At 35.1% G+C, this 19,427-nt stretch overlaps 1 protein-coding gene and 1 long non-coding RNA gene across 12 annotated transcripts in view; one reads left to right on the forward strand and one right to left on the reverse strand.

The window, feature by feature from the left end:
- Positions 1–19,427, forward strand: part of TRDN (triadin) — a 303,786-nt gene that overhangs the window by 89,469 nt on the left and 194,890 nt on the right. For all 11 annotated transcript variants that reach the window (XM_074368416.1, XM_074368418.1, XM_074368414.1 and 8 more), the window contains exons 7-9: positions 1,064–1,123; positions 6,460–6,630; positions 12,878–12,937. In XM_074368416.1, the coding sequence (XP_074224517.1) occupies positions 1,064–1,123; positions 6,460–6,630; positions 12,878–12,937 (291 nt within the window). The remainder of the gene's footprint in view (positions 1–1,063; positions 1,124–6,459; positions 6,631–12,877; positions 12,938–19,427) is intronic.
- LOC141578359 (uncharacterized) overlaps positions 11,901–19,427 on the reverse strand; it is a 49,017-nt gene continuing 41,490 nt past the window's right edge. Inside the window, exons 2-3 of the long non-coding RNA XR_012508636.1 lie at positions 16,369–16,500; positions 11,901–12,039 (exon numbers count right to left, since the gene is read on the reverse strand). This is a non-coding gene — a long non-coding RNA (uncharacterized LOC141578359). The remainder of the gene's footprint in view (positions 12,040–16,368; positions 16,501–19,427) is intronic.

A 19,427-nucleotide genomic window follows, 5' to 3' on the forward strand; every position in this document is an offset into this window, starting at 1 on the left:
TTATATAGCTGGAGAAATGAAAATAATCTGGGCTCCAATTTTTCAGTCTAATAATTTGGCTCTTTCCTTAATCCAACTGTTTTAATTAAAATTTCTTATTTTATCACTTTATTTCCTATAATTTCTTTAACTCTCATTATTATTCTCTAATAAATAATATGTAACTGTTGAAAAATGTATGGTGATTTGAGAAACTACTAAATCACACAGTTTAATATATTTGAAATATGAGAATATCCTGCCCATGCTGTTGTGCTTCTCAGAACGCCTTTACTTAAACCACTCAGAGACACAAGATTTTACTAGTCAATGTAAGTAAAATCCAAGTCAATAAAATCCATTCATATTGATTTATTAACTTATTACATAAACAGTGAGAAGGTATAATGTTTCAGGTATCATGTCAAATACTGTTCAATGAAGAAGCTGCACTCAACCAGCAATCTTTGATGATTACCTTAAATCCCATTGGTGGCTCTCAACCGACGAAGCTATCGCTTAGGGAGTATTTGGAAAAATTTTGGTTGTTAAAGTGTCATTGAAGTGGAGGGCATTTGGTAAGCAGGGACCAGGGAACCTCAGCACTTGTTCAATGCATAAGACATTCCCTCATACTAAGAAATTGTTTCTCCCTAAATGTCAGTTGTGTCCTTGTTGAGAAACACTCTTCTTAAGCAAAGCTCTAGTCCTGACCTAGTTGTTTCCTTTAATTGTAAAGACAGTGTTTCCTCCTGATAAAATGATACGTTTTTCAACAAATTCTTATAAAATCTGTTTGTCTTTCCTGAAAACTATTATTCTAAAATTCTACTTAGAATGATAACTTTAAACAGGAGAGTGAGACTAGCTTTCAAAATGCTTTCTAAGTCTTAATACCAAGTTTTTTAAAGTTTATTTACTTACTATTAAATCGGTAATTTTTATTCCCAAATTAGGCTCATTAATGCCATCAATCTTCAAATTAGTTAATTATTTTGGTGGCTATACAACTGAGGTTAAAAAAAAAAGCTTGTGCTTGAAATCTGTTAAAAGTTTGTGCTAATATAAAATTTTCTTTTTTTAGCAACTCACAAGGAAAAAATTGAGAAAAAAGAAAAACCAGAAACAAAGACAGTGGCAAAAGGTAAACTATACTTTTTACTTTAAAGGATTACATTTCGGGTAACAGATAACTAGATGATTTTCAGCATTCAGCATTTCCTTTGCATAAAATTAATCTTGACTTACATTTAAAATAGAATATCTAGAAATGTGTTTGGGACTCAGCTGGCTCTGTTCCTTCTAAGTGTGTGCACTCCCCTCTCTGGGCACCGGCACCTCCAGCCCCAAGCAGAGCAGTGCTGAGCAAGAGGGGCTGGAGTGTGCGCTCAGCACTGCTCAGGGTGTGGGCTGGGGTAGCCCTGGTACCAGTTAGAAGTCTGGTCCGCTCCTTATCTGCTGCCTCCATCAGTGCCAGTCAGGGCAGCTCTCACCCCATGAAGACGAGTTGGCTCCTATCCTTTACAACCATGCACTCTCCTCAGCTGGGCAGCCTTTGCCCTAGTGTGGAACTGCACCGCAGAGCAGCATGACCAGCGTGGATGCTCAGTTCAGGCTGGGCATGAGCAGGGTGGTCACTGGAAACCAGCTAGAATCCCAGTCAGTGCAGTCCACATCCTCTGCTTTGTTTCAGGAGTCAGCAAGCATGTGTGTGCTTTTCTCCAGCACAGTCTAGGTTTCTTACAGCCTCCTGTCAGTCCCACTGGTTTTCAAAGCTAAGAGGACTCATGCTCCTGGTGTCAGATCCCAAGACTAGGATGACAAATATGTGTTTCAAACTTCTCCTCCCCAAGGAGGGCATCTGCCAGCCTGTGTAATCCTGCTCTTTTTCCGTGTCCCCTCCTAGGGATGCAGGTCTGACCTAATTGCTTCTCTTCCCTTCCTACCTGATTTCATGTGTCTCTTTCTTGGAGCCTTGGTTGTAAAAGGAGTCTTTCTACCAGATTATTTTCAGTGGGAATTGCTCCACATGCAGATGTATTTTTGATGTGTTCTTGGGAGGAGGTGAGCTCTGCATCCTCTTTCCCTGCCATTTTATCTCCTCCTCCCTCCTCACATTTTAAAATACAGGTTTTATGTCATCGCTATATTTTAGAAACTCAATCTAATATTTTCAAGGGACTAAGCATTTTGATAAAAATTGGAATCTATTTTCAAAAATGTTTGTGTTTACACAATGTAAAATAGTTAGATATTTGAGGCAGATTTTTTTTTGCTAAATTGTTCCATGAGATAACCAAATATCATTTTACTGAATTAAGATAGATGAATGGAAATTTAAAGCTAGTAAGGATGTTAGTGATTATCCCAATTAACTACCTGACTTAACAGATGAAGAAACTTACCTCCAGGGAGAGAAAAATATTTGGCCAGATTTGGCCAGATTACAACTTGGCCAGATTATAAAACTAGTATGTAATTGAACTAAGCCAAAACCCCAAGTGAAGTGAGTATAAATCAAGCATTCTTTCCAAAGTTAATTAAATAAAGTTCTTCAAGCAGCAATTATTTCTTCAAAATATTTATTTAATACTGTATTAGTTATTTCTTGATGCATAAAAAATTACCGCAAATTTAGAGGCTTAAATCAATACACATTTATTATCTCACGGGTTCTGTGGGCCAAGAATCTGGACATGATTTAGTTCAGTCTTCTGCTTTATAGTCTCTCACAAGACTGCAATCAAGAGTTAGACCGGACTGCAGTCCCATTTGAAGGCTCAGCTGGGGAAAGACTACTTCCAAGTTCATTTAAATGATTGTTGGCAAGATTCAATTCCTCAAAGTCTATTGAATGAGGGTCTCGGTTCTTTCTGGCAATTGGCAGGAAGCCATCCTCAGTTCTTGCCACGTGAGTTTCACTAATATGATTGCTTGTTTCATCAAACATAACAAGAGAGAATCAGCTAGCAAGATAGAAATAACCGTCTTATGTAAACTAATCATGGAAGTCACATACTATTGGGTAACAGCAAATTCCTAGGCCAGCCTGTGTTCACGGGGAGAGGATTATCCAAGGGTATGAATACCAGAAGGTGGGGATCACTGGGGTTGCCATCTTGAGTCAGCCTCGTCTGCCAAAAATTATGAATACTTAATAAGAATATAAGTAAGAAAGAGAGAAAGTTAAATAGTTGGCAATTCTTTAATGAATGAAAGTTGAAATGGGTCATTTCTTAACTACAAAAATGTACGGTATGGTAGTATGTTTATTGGGTAATGTGATTTCCTCACTTTGACTTAAGGATTTTGATTCTGATACAGATGCTAATGAGTAATGCTAATTCCAAAATTAAATCAAATATGCTGATGTCATTCTTTTGATTAAACCATTTTGTTTTCCATTTCACAGAAGTCATAAATTGTCTTCCTAAATTGAGCTGGGTGGTTTGAACATAATATGACAATATTTTTTGCTTTTTTTATTCCTTAATAAACTCCTAAGTGCACTTAAGTGTCACTTAAAATCTTTTTGAGAAAAGTCAGGAAAAGTATTTTCACACAAAATTTTAAACACCTACCCAGTTCGATAAAAATAAATAGGAGTTGAGTGTTGTTTAGTTTTGTGGTATTTTCTGCATTATATCCACATTGTTGTTGAGTTCTCATTCATTTTTGTTTTAAATGTGAGGCAACTTTATTTATTTCAAAGATGAAGATCACTAAAAATGTCTGAAATAGATAGGAAACTTTTTTTTCATTTTTATACTTAAAACCACTGATAAAAACAAGTTTGTTTTAGGTGTAGTCTTGTGTTTAAGAAAATTACCTTTATTTGTTTATAAATTATAATGGCACTAAAAGTAGATCTCAATTTCACAGATATTTAATTTCATAGTACAAAGTGAAGGTTAAATCAATTGCTACCTGCAAGAAGTGGGTAGGTGTCACTTAGGGTAACCAAGTAGCAATTTCACACATAAAACAGTATAAACAAACAAACAAAAACAGTTGATAAATTTTCCAGATTTTGTCAAGTCCATTTCTAAACACATATTTACGTATGTAATCTATATGTCACTATATTGTACACATGATCTAAATAGAGTGAAATACATATAGTAAAATATATACTGTTTTCTTGATCAAAACTAATTCATAAACATTAATTTCCTGTTTTCTCTGAAAAAAGCTCTGTGCTAGACATTATGTTGCTACAAAAATGAATAATATAGTTCTCCTCAATTTGCTCTCAGTCTGGTAGGGGAGACAGTTATGTGAACTGCCATCTGTGGTACAAGATACATGGGAGGGAATAACACGTGTGCTTTAGTGAAGGCTGAGACAAATCTAAGCTCAGGTGAATAAATGATTAATTTCAGTGGCAGAACCATTTGTTATACAAATGGATTTATACATCTGGAAAATATGAAAAACATAGACAATATAGCTTGGCAATATTTGACATCTGGAAAATATATGAGATTTTTTAAAAAAGGAAAGTAATCTATTGGAGGAAGAAACTTTTGGAAAGATGCTACAAGAAGAGAGAAGATAAAGCCAGGTATCACAGGGTATTTTTGTTGTTGTTTTTTTAAACAATATTATAGGGTTTTAAAATGCTATACTTAACATTCTTCAGATAAGAATACTATCCTGCCAATCTTCAGAGCTCCAGCAACCTGCCCTGAGCCTAGGCCATGACTGGGTCTATGGGAGGGTTTGCTAGGTGAACGTGTATGAGTTGTGTGAGTCTGAGATGCCGTTGACCATCTCAGAGGAACTTTCTCTCCAGGCAGAAACTAATAAGTATTTTGGTGTGGCATCTGGGAATGATGTTGATTTAAAGTCATTTGCAGAGAGCTGATGGTTTCAGTCATAGAAATGAATGGATCTCTTGTAGGAAAGAGCAGAAAGCAGCGAAGGAGACTTAGAAAATGTTTAAAGGGAGCAGAAGAACATCCCTAATTGATTGTAGTCGCAGAAGCCACAGAGATGTTGGAAGTTTGTGGAGTAATAGGGTGATTTTTTTCTATGGGAGTTTTATGGTCAGGTAACTTTGGGAAATGGTGAATAGCATAATCTCTCTCCTTGAAGATTCTGAACACATTTTAGCTTTGAGAAATTCGACAGTCAAGAAACCAGTTTAGCTTCGTGTTTCTGAATGTATTTGATCATAGAAATATCCCCTGACCGCTAAGACAGCATCAACAGCTCCCTGCAAAGTTTCTGAGAACAGTGCTTTGGGAGGTGTCAGTCCATTCACTTAAATGCAGTTCCACAGATGATTTTTGTTTTGCAGGCATCAGACATTATCACTTTCATTCTTCTCTTTACAGGACTTCATAATATTATCATGACTTAGTCTCAAATCACTGCTTAGTGTACTAAAATCAAGAAACTTGATTATAGTATTTTCATCAAATTCTTCAGCATGAGTGACAATAAAGGCTACCCATTACGTGGGCAAATGACATGAGAGGGTCCAACACTGTAGTAGACTTACTCTGATGTCTAGTGATTACATGTGATCCCGTGGAATAAATAATGTCTAACATGCAGCCGTTGTTATAACCATATTTCACAAATGTGTCCTATGTAATATTATCACTTTGTTTAAACATTTTAAAGATTCACAGACTGATTAGTTCACATTCCCAATTCCCTTCCCCTAAAACACATCATAATATCAAATTAAGAATGTGTATGTACAGAATGTATACATATATACATGTAATTCATATATGTTCATATATATTCTAATTTATATCCTTTTCTATTTACTAGGATATATTTAAGGGCTTTGAGAGTCACTAGAATTATTATTTTTGACTTAAGTTAAATAGGAGGCAACATCTCAATTTCGGCTCTCTTTTCCATCTCTTTAAAGTCAAATTGTAGGAGACTATGTCTCTGATCCTTTAGTGGATTTTATTGTTTGGTTTCTGTTGATCATTACCAGTGGAAGTAATTTTGCATTTGCATTCCTAATGGTTATCTTTAAAAAATACTGTATTAATGATTCAGTTTCTTGAATGACTTTTAAGATATTTCAGTTGTGGAACAAACTGATCATATCCTTTTAAAAGGTCTGTTTCATTGGGCTTTTGGGTATGGGCATTGCCTTGCACTGAACATACCAGCACATACATCCCCTGCAGAGTCCAAATGCCTCCTTGTTGGTATACTAAGTTCCTGACTACCTAAAAAGAATATTTTCATGAACAAATTAAGAAAGAGCCCAATTTACAAATGAGCTTCATTTTCTTAGTACTCTAACAGGCCACATTATAAACTATATAAAAATCAAATAATAGTCACAAGTATTTATGTCAGAGACACTGTACTTTAATTATTTTTCTTTTCCCTTTCTTTGAAAATTGTTCTTAATAACCAGTGAGAGATGAAATGCTACATTGCTAAAAAAAAAAAAAAAGAAACAAAACAAAAATAATTCAACTTTTATTTAATGCCATACAGAAGAGAAGAAAGCTAAGACTAAAGAAAAGACTGATGAAAAGACTAAAAAGGAAGTGAAAGGCGCAAAACAGGAGAAGGTGAAGCAAACAGCTGCAAAAGTAAAAGAAGCATCTCCGAAACCCAAAGAGAAGGAGAAAGACGCTGTGGCTCTGTCCAGGCACGAGCAGAAAGGTAAACATGCAGAGGAGGTGGCCAGAGGTTCTAAGAGAATGTTGGGCAAGAAGCAGATGCAGTGAAATTAAAAACTGCCACGAGATCAGACTTCCAATGGGAGTAAAAGACTTGTATGAGTGAATCTACCTGAAAGGAAATATGATAATTTGGGAATTGAAATTTATCGATAGAAATAAATCAATGTGTTCACATATCTACTATGAATTTTAAAGTATTTTAAAGAGAAGATTTGTTAGTATCTGAAGTTATTTAAAAGTTGAGGACAAATGTTGAGTTCTTGAGATTTCTGTTAAGCGGAACAAAAATTGTATGTGTCCTACTCTTTAGAGAACAGCAAACCAGAAAAAGTGACAATTCTCAAGGAGTTTATTAAGGGTTGCATGTTCCAATCATATAGAATAAGTGTCATAAAAACTATCCATACATTCCTGTACCTTGGCAAGGTTACATAATTTATAATATACATCAAATTATTAAATTAAGTTTGTCCAATGACTAAACTTATGACTTTGAAAGCTCCGTATCTGATGTACCGTACAGCTCTTCAGTAAGAGTGATGTCCAACTTCCATCCCTACTTCACAGAAATAGAGCATTTACATGGAGACAGAATGTAAGAAAGTCTTTAAGGAAAGGTGTTAGGGAAACAGAAAAGGGTGGTGTTTTCAGAGGTCAGCTGAGGGCCTTATTGTCCCACATGTCTAGCCCTTCTTGAATCTTTCCTTCCCTGAATCCACTCCTGGCCCCAGGTTGCTACACAGCCTTGAGCCTCTCTATACAGAATGTGGACTCTGCTCTGTACGGACTATTCCTATACATGTGTTTTAGGAATGTGGCAAAATAAAAGTTTTCCTTATTCTGCTGGTTTTAATCATTTTATTTGAGGACTAAAAGTAAGGAATGGTTTCTATGAGATTTTCATTAAAACATTTAAACACATTTGTTACTGAGTAAGATACTTGGACAGTGAAACTAAAAGTAATTTTGCCTATTGTAAGTTACAAGATATGAAATTTACAATCCACACTTTTTTTGTTTTAGATTCCACATTCAAGTGAAATCATATGGTATTTGTCTTCGCAACACACTCTTGCATTTTATCCTTGAATTACTTTTTCCCCTGAATTCCTACTTTTATTTATTTGATAAAAAGGTATGTTTTCTGAAAACGTATTTTAAAAAAGGAAAGAAGGAAGTAAAGAAGAAAAGATTCTTTTTTAAGGACATGAAATTTCTAATTTAGGTAATTTTCATTTATTTCAAAGTAATTTTTAAAGATGTGAGTGGAATTAAAACTTTGGAGCCCAAAAACCTTTTTTAAAAATTTTAAAGATGATTATGTTGCCTTCAATCTATTAAAATATTAATTATAACATCTCATAAAGCTGTATATTATTTATAAAACATTTTAGGTAGAAAATACAGTAAGTAAAGAGAAAATATTTTGAATGGACTACTTCATTGTGATAGAAGACAGGAAAATTAATCTTCTATTCACTGACATACTTATTTAAAATGATTATCAAGATCCTAAAATACTGAGCACTTTAAATTGCCTTTTAAAATAGAAAATAATCACATGAAACCAGTTGAAATGTATCAAGCATATTTTTATTTTTATCCATAAATACAGTATGTAAAAATTCATTCCGGTTATATATGAGAGTACCAAAAATACGTATCTAGCAACTAGAAATATGAAAATACTTTTTGATGTTCATATTTAGTATCTTCATTATTTTGGGGCCATATTTTATTGATGAAGGCACACTACTAGAATATTTCCAAATCATGTCTATTTTCTGGATCACCTGTATTGTATTTTATTCCTATCAGTAATCAGAATTATTGAAGATAGTATTATATTACCATTTCCATTTTCAGTCTACTATTTTCATTTTCACATCAAGGGCTATTTATCTATTAAATGGACATTCAAATATCACTTAGAGATAGAAACAAAAGCACAAATGTGATCTTATCAGCTAAACAAATGCATTTGCTAAATGAAGGCTCTCCGTTGAGAAGAGCTACCATCAATTAGATAAATGTATTATTAGGTAAATAATGAAAACTTGACCTCTGATAACTGATCAGACACATAAATATGTCATTTAAAAAAATTAAGCAATGATTTAAGAGCAATTTGTTTATAAAAAGCCTAATCACATTACAGTTTTAACCCAGACATGATAAAGACATAGTACTTTTAAAATAATCTACCTGTAAGATGGCTTCGATTTTGAGACTCCTGTATTGATGACAGTAAATTATTGAGTTCTTTCTCTTTTGGGCAACGGATTATTTATTTGCTTAGCATAAAATAGACCTAGTGAGTCTGAGTCATTCTTTTCATACAGATTTCTAACAGTTCTTTTTAAATGAATAGGGACTACAGATTTTTAATCACTGGAAACAGATTTTTACATGGAGCACATACGCTTAGTGGCAATTATTTAATTATATAGTACACGTGCATATATATTCACATGTGCTTATTCTAAGTATTGTGTATATAAATATATACAACTGTATACATACAATATGTATTATATATACAATATATTCCTACTTAATCAAAAATAAGATTCAGATATCCATACATGCTTCCTGCAAACTTACTCGTACACTTCTATGTGTATAAGTTTTTATGGACCAATCTTAATCTGTTTAAAGAAGGAGCAGCATGATTAAGCATTGCTCTCTAATTTCCTGATGGTCTATGGCAAATTTGTGGGGAAGGAAAAATTCAAACCTCCCCACTGCCATGTTCATTCTTTCTTTTCTTTCTTTCTTCTTCTCTCTCTTTTTTTTTTTTAACAACTATCTAAATCTTTGTGGCAGGCAGAGAAAATTGTAGCTAATGTGAACCTGCCACTGAGCACCAGACCACATATGCCCCATTCTCATTAGAGGTTTCTTAAAAGTTCTTTTCTGTTCACATTTCTGCACCCTGAATGCACTTTCTCGCAGCTGCTACTCCACAGGGAACACCGACAAGGCAGCAGCTGAGTGACATCCATCACTGCTCCCTGAGGATCAGGAAAGGGAGAAATGGACAGCATGTGTTATTCCTAGAAGTGTGTTCATTTGAGGGGAAAAAAAAAATCCTAAGAAGTGGTAACAAGATACGAAGTTACCTTATGTGAATTATTGTCACATAACAATGAAAGAATGATAGAATTGTTCAGATTTTCTTTAGGAAAAATTTCCTCTTTTAATATTAGAGTTGAATTTAAAGAAACATCTTTATAAAATGGATTTTTCAAAATCAAGGAGGTTTGGTTTGCTTTATCCTTAGACAGGTGAAGCAGACACACTGGGGACTGCCCAACATACACATGCCTAGAATTGTTACACATTATCAAAGTCAGCACCCAGGATAAGTGGAAATGGGCATCCTGATTAGAAACATTTAAAAATTCTTAGCTTTAAGTATGTAAAAATACTCTCTCATCTTCCTATTGAAATGTTGATGCCATCAGAATGCAACATCAGAGTATCATTTAAACATAACAGAAACTTCCTAAGTGTTATAACTCAATTTTCTAGATTGAAAAAATAGATGTTCTTTGAGTGCATAAGAGATTCTCTTTTTAAGTTGGAAGCTTATGGGACTATTGGTGCATTAACTAAACAAATGACATTTGGATTCAGAAAATACTGGTATAAAAAATATAAGCATGTTACTTTGGTAATAATTTAACATATAGTTTCACTTCACTATCAACATTCAGTTAAAGAAGACTCTCTGGAGCATGAAGATCTTAGTTAATTCAGTAAACTGTTCCACATGTTGTGCATAAACATCCCATCACAACTTGGGGCAGAGCACAGTGTTTCATTTTGGGGGGTTGTCCAAACACTTCAAATTCTAAATAGTCCCTGCATGCTAAACTTCTAATGTACATATTTTCTCCACTGCAATAGTACCACTAGAAATAATTGTGAAAAAAAATTTTTGAGCTATTTTTAGATCAGTGATGGTGAAAGTATGGTCTAATCTGATTCCTCAGGGAGTCTGTTAAAAATGCATATTCCTAGGGTCCATCAAATTATAGGTTTTTTGGATGACTGGACCAATACATCTGCATTTTAACAAATTCCTCACCTTTTGATATTTAAATTGCCCTTTAATAACTATTTCTTGTATTGTAGGAAGGGCACATCTAAAGTGATCAGTCACGTTAGCTACTGAAACAAAGGAGAGAGCCTGCCAGTTTTAGCAAGTTCTTACTTGCTCAATTTCAAATTTGCCACCTCAGAGAAATGCACTTTTTCATCTTGCTTTATCTTAGAGCTAAATGGCTCATTCCACAATTTTGCTCAGGACAAAGTTTATGTCCAGAAAAGGGAAAAAAATCTCTACCTTAATCTCTTCTGCATCATAGAACTCCCAGGTCCTGGGGTCAGAAACCCCCATTATTACTAACAGTACATCCAGGAGCAAATAGATCCTTGAACTGATCAGAGAACTAACTTCCCTCCCACTCCCTACCTCACTCGTGGGAAAATGTGTTCCAATTCAACAATCAAAATCCATGCAAATTTTTGAAAATTTTGTGAGTCTTTGCCTACTCATTTAGGTACAAATGAAAAGAATTATTTTCACATCTGCAATAACTGTATCTATTTTTTTTCAAAGGTCTGGCAGAGTCTCATAATAAAATGGATTACCCTAAAAATACTATAACTACTCTAAAATCAATGAGGCTTACAAAAGTCCTTGTATGTGTATTTATATAGTAATAAGTCTTGTTATTTTGCAGGTTTGATATACATAATTTAGAGCACTTAAGGGTATGTCGTGTTGTATAAATTCAGTAAACACTCTTGGTCCTAAAGCTGTATGGATTTTTGAATTAACAAGATGCCTATTTAGGAACATGAAAATGTAAATCATTTCGAACAAGATTCATTTAATCATCCACAAGCTTTAAAGAAGATGTGGTCAAACTTACAGAATGATTCATCAACTGGAATTAGAATTGGAATGACCTCAGCAGAATCCAAAGTTACTTGAAAATTTAAATTTCAGTGCAATGTCTTTAATTTAGAGGGAAAAGAAAAAAAAAAAAAAGAACTAAAATCATCTTTGACTAAGTCTGTCCAAACCACTCAAATTTAATGCTTTAAAAAAAAAACTTTTTCCATGGACCATAAACTAGATCAGAAGATGATCTTCTAATACAGATTACTCAGTCCATTAGCTTAGTAATGATATTTGGTCTATTCTTCTGGATTTACTCTTCTAATTGAAGAGAATCTTCATGCAGAAGATCTCTGACAGGTTGCGGAGGGGTTAGCCCTCTTGCTTGCATTTTCAAGAAACTTGCTGCAGCTTTGTTGCGGAAAGATCAGCCTCCGTCCCTGATGAGCCAAATAACTCAGAGCCCAGGTCTTGGAGCTTAAAAGAAAAGAGGCAGCTTTATTGCTTTGCCAGGCAAAGGGGACTCACAGCCGGCTAGTGCCTGCAAAACTGTGAACCCATCTTGGGGATGGGCCAGGGTGATTATACAGCCATAGCTCAAACAATAAAGCATCGATAACAATCAACAGAATTGTTTTTCTTTTTTTCTCATAAGACTCAGAGTGGCATCTTGGGGTCTCCAGGTGACTGATTCTGTAGAGGCTAGTGGTTGTCCCTCTTTCAATCTCTTTATCTTGTAAATGCCAAATTAATAGCTTTATTTTAACGATGGGCCTGAAGCTGCGAGTAGTAACTGGTCAGCCAGGGTAGTTGACCGTTGTAAGGACAAGCATAAGAATAAGCAATCTGTTAGCCTAATGCGGCCATTTTACTCTTCCTCCTTCAGCTTCATTCAGACAATCAGCTGAAGGGCTGGGAGTGAGTGTGTGGTAAAATGTTGCAAGTGGGAAACAATTTCCTCCTGTAAAAGTTGTATTTTATTATTGGAAGTATGTATAGATGGACAATGAAAAAAAATTGCATGAAGAAGGTTTTGATTTTTAAAAAACAACCACTATAATATCACTCCAAACTAGTCTGTTCAGTTTTTAAGGTTATTCTTTTTATATAGAATAAATGGAAACATGTTCTTTATGTAATTTTTCCCCTTGTGTGTTCTTATGTGTGTAAATTATTCCTTCACAGAAGATACTGTAGTAACCAATATAGAATCATGCCATTGTGTTTATTTTGTTAAGTCATTTTTCCCCTAGGAAAAAAGAAAGATGTTGATGACATTTTTTTTCATTGCTTTTTTTCTTTCTACTTTTGTCAGATCAGTATGCATTCTGTCGGTATATGATTGACATATTTGTCCATGGGGATTTAAAACCAGGTATTCCAAACAATCCTTGTATGTGTTTGCTTTGAAAGTCTTCATTTCTAAGATTGTCTGCTTTTTATGTACTAAACTGTTATTATCATTTTTGAAAAATTACATAATGCATGTGTAGATCTAGAATAAAACCAGTAAAAAGCAGAAGTAATAACTGGCATTAGAGCCTTTAATTTTACTTTCTATGACTGCATGGCCTGTTGCAAATGAAATCAGTTGAAAGCTAAAAATATGCTAATATCTTTATATACAAAAAATGCTAATATCTTTAATAATATCTTGAAGTGAAGAGGTGAATTGTCTTATTTCATTCTTGGTAAACTTAGAATAAAAGACCGTGACAATGAAAGCATTCTTCTTTTTCAGTAGTGAACAAAATTCATATTAAAATCCATTGCATTTCAAATATTAAATCTTTTTTTTTCCTCAAAACTTTTTGATTTTCCCACTTACCAGTGAATTTGGGTTACCACTCTAGAGAAGTACTATTGATGGAAACAGTCAACCTTGGAGTTAATAGTCGACACAATGGGGAAGTATTTTTACTTAGAGGACTTTATCTGTCACCTCTCCTGTCTTTAAATGTCGCCCAGAGTGTAACAGGGGATTCTTCAATAACATCTTAATTAAGAGTTAGTAACTTGGTTTCTTGTACTCTGCCTTTTGCAGATTTAAAAACTGACAGTTCTATGTTTATGTCTGGGGAAATATTTCTAAGAAGATATTGTTAAGGAGAGAACTAATTTACATTAGAATAAATGAGGCTGATTGTTTAAATCAAACTATATTTTGTTTTCTTTAACTATTTTTATGGAAATCTTTCTAAAGTGTACAATTGTAATTCATGCGTATATTGGCAAACAGGCATGCAATATCTAAAATAAACACATAACATATCTAGTCTTAGAAGACTGGAAGATCATGAAAACTTTGACTCTCAGGAAAACTTAGTTAATTTTAGTAACATATTCACATTAATTTCCTCCTCTTTTGCTTCTTTATTTTCTTATTCTTCTTTTTAAACTTTCTTATTGAGTTAGAAAGTGAATTGAGGAGAAAAAAGCTGTAAAATACAGCTACTCACTTGGAGAAAATGATTAATGTTAAACACATGCATGTAGTATTGCAGTAAAATTCGGTGGAAGCATTGAGGAAGGTAGTTTAATACAGTGAAAAGACAGGGCTTTGGACACAAATACAGATACGGTTCTTGACTCCATCCCTTTCTAGCATTGGACCTTCAGCACATCATTGAACTCTGTCTGATCTTCAGTGCTCATACATTCACAATTGGGATCATAGTAACAAACTAACAAAGTTGTTAATAAAGCATCTACTAGATGAACAAAAAATGCTATTATGGCTTTATTCTTTAATTCATTCATTTCACCATAGCCTGTCTGGGCGAGCCTCCCACATAAAGGGAACCTGTCTACTTGGACGAATCCCTGTCTCTGTGCACCATTAACTCAATTTTAGGTAGCAGGTTGTTGCCCATTTTGGTTCAGCTGTGATAGTTTAAGAAAGTTATACTCGACACATATTTTACATTTTTAAGAGATCAAATCTTGAAGACAGCATTTAACTATTTAGACACAGGATGAATCTATATTGTTGATGAGCATGAGTTTTTAAATTCCATCATCTGAAGAAAATAATGTGTTCTTTGTGCCACTTAACTTATTCACAGTAGCTACTAATTGATTGTAAAATACAACTTCTAAGAAAACCACAGGACACAGAGAAGTGTGCATTGTCAAAGTCAGTGAGGGATGTTAACAGTTTCACAGTCACAATGCCATTTGTTTCTTTCTGAAAATTCAACAATGGATTAAGGTCAAAAAGAGCAGTAAAACCATCTCTGCACCAGTTAAAAGAGAATTTTGCTGTTTTGGGGAGGAAGAAAACTTTCCTCTGCCCTCCTAGGTTCTTCTGGCTGGTGTAAGAATTGAATTGACATGAGACAGTTTAACAGGAAAAAAATCAAATTTAATTTCGTAAGCCTTGGACCCCTACATTCAGGGGAGGGTCAGAGACAGAAAGGTAAAGGAGGTATATGTATTGCTATCCTGAGCTAAGGAATGGGCAGGGGCCTGAGACTCTCAAGACAGGAAGATGATTCACAGGACAGTTTCAAAAGAACAGGTACTGAGTAATTAGATGTCTGCCCTGCCATACAGATGAGGCCATTTAAATTAAATTCTGGTAGTAACACTTTTTCTGAGGTAAGTCCCCAGTTTAAACCCTTGTAGGTAGTTAAGGAAGGGGACATAGTTTCCCTGAGCCTGTGGCGTCTCTATTGTCCTAGCTCAGACCAGCCTTTGGTAATACTATATTAAAACCGTGTTGTAACCCCATCCATGTCTGTTTCATTCATCCCATTTTTCATAACCATCTAAAGATTTCCATCCTGCTGGAATGAGTCCCGAGGCTCTTCCCTTTTGATTCCTCTTTGTTCCACCTCTTTCAATACTTGCTTTATTTACCTTATTTCTTAATAACCCTTTAAAAAATTTCACCTTGTTGCGAAGAGTCCCTTGACTCTACCAGCAACCTCTTCTCATTATCTTGTTAATTAACCTAATGTTTTTAGTAGCATCTGTAAGACCCATGAGGGAAAGCTGAGACTGCTTCCTGAAACTTTTTTTTTTTAATTAGGGGAGTTAAGACTAGTTGTTATATTTCTTTGCATCCATTTTTTTAATTTGGTCTTTACATAGGTACCAATAAAACATCTGTTTAAGATGACAGCTCTCTAAAATGTACTAATTTAGTTTTTCCATTTCCAAGGACCCATCATCTGGTCATTGGCAATCAACCTTTCTATGGCTTAACCGTAGGTACAAAAACGGTCTCCAAAGGAGAATACAAAAAGATGCAGCCTTCATAAAGAGCCAAAAAGTTCACTCCTAAAAATAGTTTAAGAAAGCAGCAAACTTTGTTGCACTGACAATAAAGATGATGTGCTGCCAGCACTAACAAAGCAACAAAGGTTAAGCTGAAAAAGGTCCCTTATGGACTTAGACCTTTATGACAAACCCCCCTGAGAACTGGCATGCCTGGGCAGTGGTGCCAGTCAGAAGCTCGGGTTGTTACCTGTACTTAGGACCAACTGGCTACAGCTGCTCTAAATCCTAGTCTATTTGACTGACTGGTAAGTGCATGTGGGTACACAGATCTTGTAGATGGCAAACACGAGAGAGAATATTCTCACTGGTCATAAAGCCAAACAAGCTTTCAGGACAGAGAACAAGATAAAAGGAGACAGACAAGGAAAAACAGTGACCATCTCTGGGAGGAAATGGCTCACTAAAGCCAAGAGTATTCTGCCAAATTGGCCAGAGTCACTAAGTCTAAGGAACTAGCTCTCCAAATATTTTCTCCTGCTATCTAAATTTTTTTAAAAAGAGAAAAAAATAGAAGACTCTTACCACTTGTCAGATGTCCCAGTATCGCTCAGCTGTAGCAGCCTCAGGGGGAGCGGAGTCCAGCCAGGGAAGTTTATCTCACCAACTACACCAGCTGTCAGGGAGGGAGAAAACGTTCCTCTACTCTTCTAGGTTCTAAGAATTCAATTGACAGAAGACAGATTAACAGGGAAAAGTCAAATTTAATTTCATACATATGGGAATTCCCACACACACAAGAGGGTCAGAGACTTCACAGACATGAGAGGTGAAAATGAGCTATGTATTGCTTTCCTGAGCTAGGGAGTGGAATAGGGCTGGGGCTCTCAAGGTCAGGGGCGTAATTCACAGGACAATAAAAAGAGAAGCAGGTATTTGGTAAGTAAATGTTTGCTCTGTCATGCAGGTGAGGACACTTAGATAAAAATTATCTCTTACAACAACTCCTTTTCTGGGAAAAATCCTCAATTTCAATCCTTGTAGGTCGTTAAGGGTAGGGCAGTCTTTTCTCTTGAGCTTGTAGTCTTGACTGACTTTAGCTCCAAATAATCCACATGCCAAAATGGCACATCTTGGGGAGTCATGTTCTGAACCCTGACACTTTTAGCCATACAGGAAGAGCCCTTAAGTCATAGGTAAATGTTCTCTGAACAGTCATGAGTTCAAATCTGTAGCATTATGTGATATTCAAACTCTTGAAAATAATTCCCCAGTGCCTTAGGATTAGATTTCTTAATACCATTTAGTGACTTTCTAGTTGATTTCATAATTTATTCGTAATTTATTTCATCTACCTATAATGATGATTTTGAAGGTTTGTTGCTTTAATATATAAGAAATTGAAGAATATGTAGATTGGTATTTCCTGTCTGGGGGGTGGAATGGAAGAAGTTGGAGAATGGAAACCAGTAATGGTATGTCCATTGTTTCATGTAATAAATCATAGAAAGCTTCCTAAGTGTACAGAAGGAAAATTAATAATATTATCTTTGCCACCAAAGACAATACAGATGATAAAGTGATAAAAGCACTAAATATGGCTTGCATTTTGAAAAATAACGAAGGAGAAACAAGATTTAATCTGGGCATATTAATTTAGAGAAAATGCAAGTGATAAGACTTTGACTCTGACTGACAATTGCAGAAGAAAACAATTCCTGCCAAGTTTATTGCTCTGCGTGTATCCAGTATTTAGAAAACATTTGTGCCTCCATCTGTTTCTGTTTGGGATTAGTGGAACACCTGTTATTGTTTAGTTAGAGTTCATTATTAATTATTGGTAATGAGTTTTTAAAACTACAGTTTGACTTTTTCCTCTGGGATAAAGTGTTTTCTTCTGTATAGTATTGTCCCACCCTCAAATGTAACCCAAATTACAGTTCAAATTTGAAAAATATTGTTAAGTGTGCTGACACCATAGCATAAGGCTCATGTTTTGCCTTTTTATCCTATCACATAAAATACTTCTAACTAAAATAGCCTTAATTTTTTTAGCTGTCTGAAGATGAACGAACATGCACACTCCTATGGTTAGTAACGATGTCCACCTCAATTACAGAGACCATCTTAACTAGGGAGCATAAACTATAAGGATCAGATTAATTTGTTGTATCCAGCCAAAACTGTCTTATATTGATTCACTCTATATTAAGTCAAAAAAATGAGAAAATTCTATTCAATCCTAGAAAGTTAGTGTATGCTGCTGACTAGAGCTATGAGCAACTGGAGTAGACGTATGTCTACCATGTGTAATTTTAGGGATATTATAGACACTGAAGAGCTCCTTTCTTCAAGAAATACTTTCTCTGCTGCCATTCGATGACCTAATAATCCCACCATTACATCGCCTCAGTGTGTAGATAGTCAGTGTAATAGGATGCATTTTAAATACCCCCAGACCTACTTTAGGGAGGAAGGAGGGAAAAAGGGAGGGGATGAGGGAGAGAGAGATGGAGAAAGAAAGAGAGAAAAGGAGTGAGATCTTGTCTTCCCATGCAGGGCATCCTGAAGCTGGTGACCCTCACTTTTCCCCTGGGGCTAAAGTAGTCTAGTTGTCATTTTCTTATAAGAGAATTATGAAAATTGGTTAAAGTCAACATTTGTTGCAACACTGAGACTCAATTTACAGTGTTTTGTGGGGTTTTTGTTTGTTTGTAGAAATTGATAGTACAGATGGTCAGGATAGAACCCTTTAGATTTATTCATCTTTATCACCCTTCCAGTAACTCCAATTTCCTTTTCCATACTTTGTGGCTAAGCACATTTTTCTTAAGCGACAGCCTACTGATGGTTTCATTCATTTAGGCAGACTCTTTAAAAGAAACATCATCATCTTGCTAGGCATTTTCATACTCCCTCTTCATCAAGTTCCACTTGGGCCAAATAAATTGCATGCAGTGCTGGGCAGAGTCAACCGAGTTAAGCAAGAGACACATTTCTGTAAGTAAGAAATCACATGGCTCACAGAGCTCTTTATACTCACTAGATATGGAAATCAATTTAAGTGTCCAGTACCAGGACCAGGGCTAGTGTGATTTTGCTTAGTAATTTTAACACTTTTTTTTCAGCTTTTCATCTGTGTAGCCATTATGATTAAACTTCAATACAAGTTAAAGTTTATCCCTTAGACGTTATCCCACCATTGAAATTCCAGTTACTCTCTGAATTTTACTTGAGCCAAGAATTTATGTCAAGGTAATTTATTCTACCTTCTGTGTCATTTATTCTCTTAAAATTGAAGGTATTCACCTATCAAAACCTCTGACTATAATAAGGTATACTTTGGCAGCCAATATTCCAATTCTATGGGTTTTATGTCCATAGCTAGAAAAAGCCTCAAGGAGTAAATTAGTACTCTTATTTTATTAAGATCCTTTTCTTGAACTTCAGTGGTGCCTAACTGCATTTTTGGTTTGATCCTGCTGAGAAGAGGTCAAATGTAATTGCATTATAGTCACTGTTATTTAATGGTTTAATCTAATGTATTTCAGAGCTCAATCGGCCATATTGGAGAAGACTAGGTAAAATTTAGTCTTGCTTTACTCTTCCCCCTCAAAATCCTGCTTCTAAAAAACATACTCACT

Source organism: Camelus bactrianus, chromosome 8, assembly GCF_048773025.1.
Source record: "Camelus bactrianus isolate YW-2024 breed Bactrian camel chromosome 8, ASM4877302v1, whole genome shotgun sequence".
Classification (NCBI taxonomy): Eukaryota; Metazoa; Chordata; class Mammalia; order Artiodactyla; family Camelidae; genus Camelus; species Camelus bactrianus.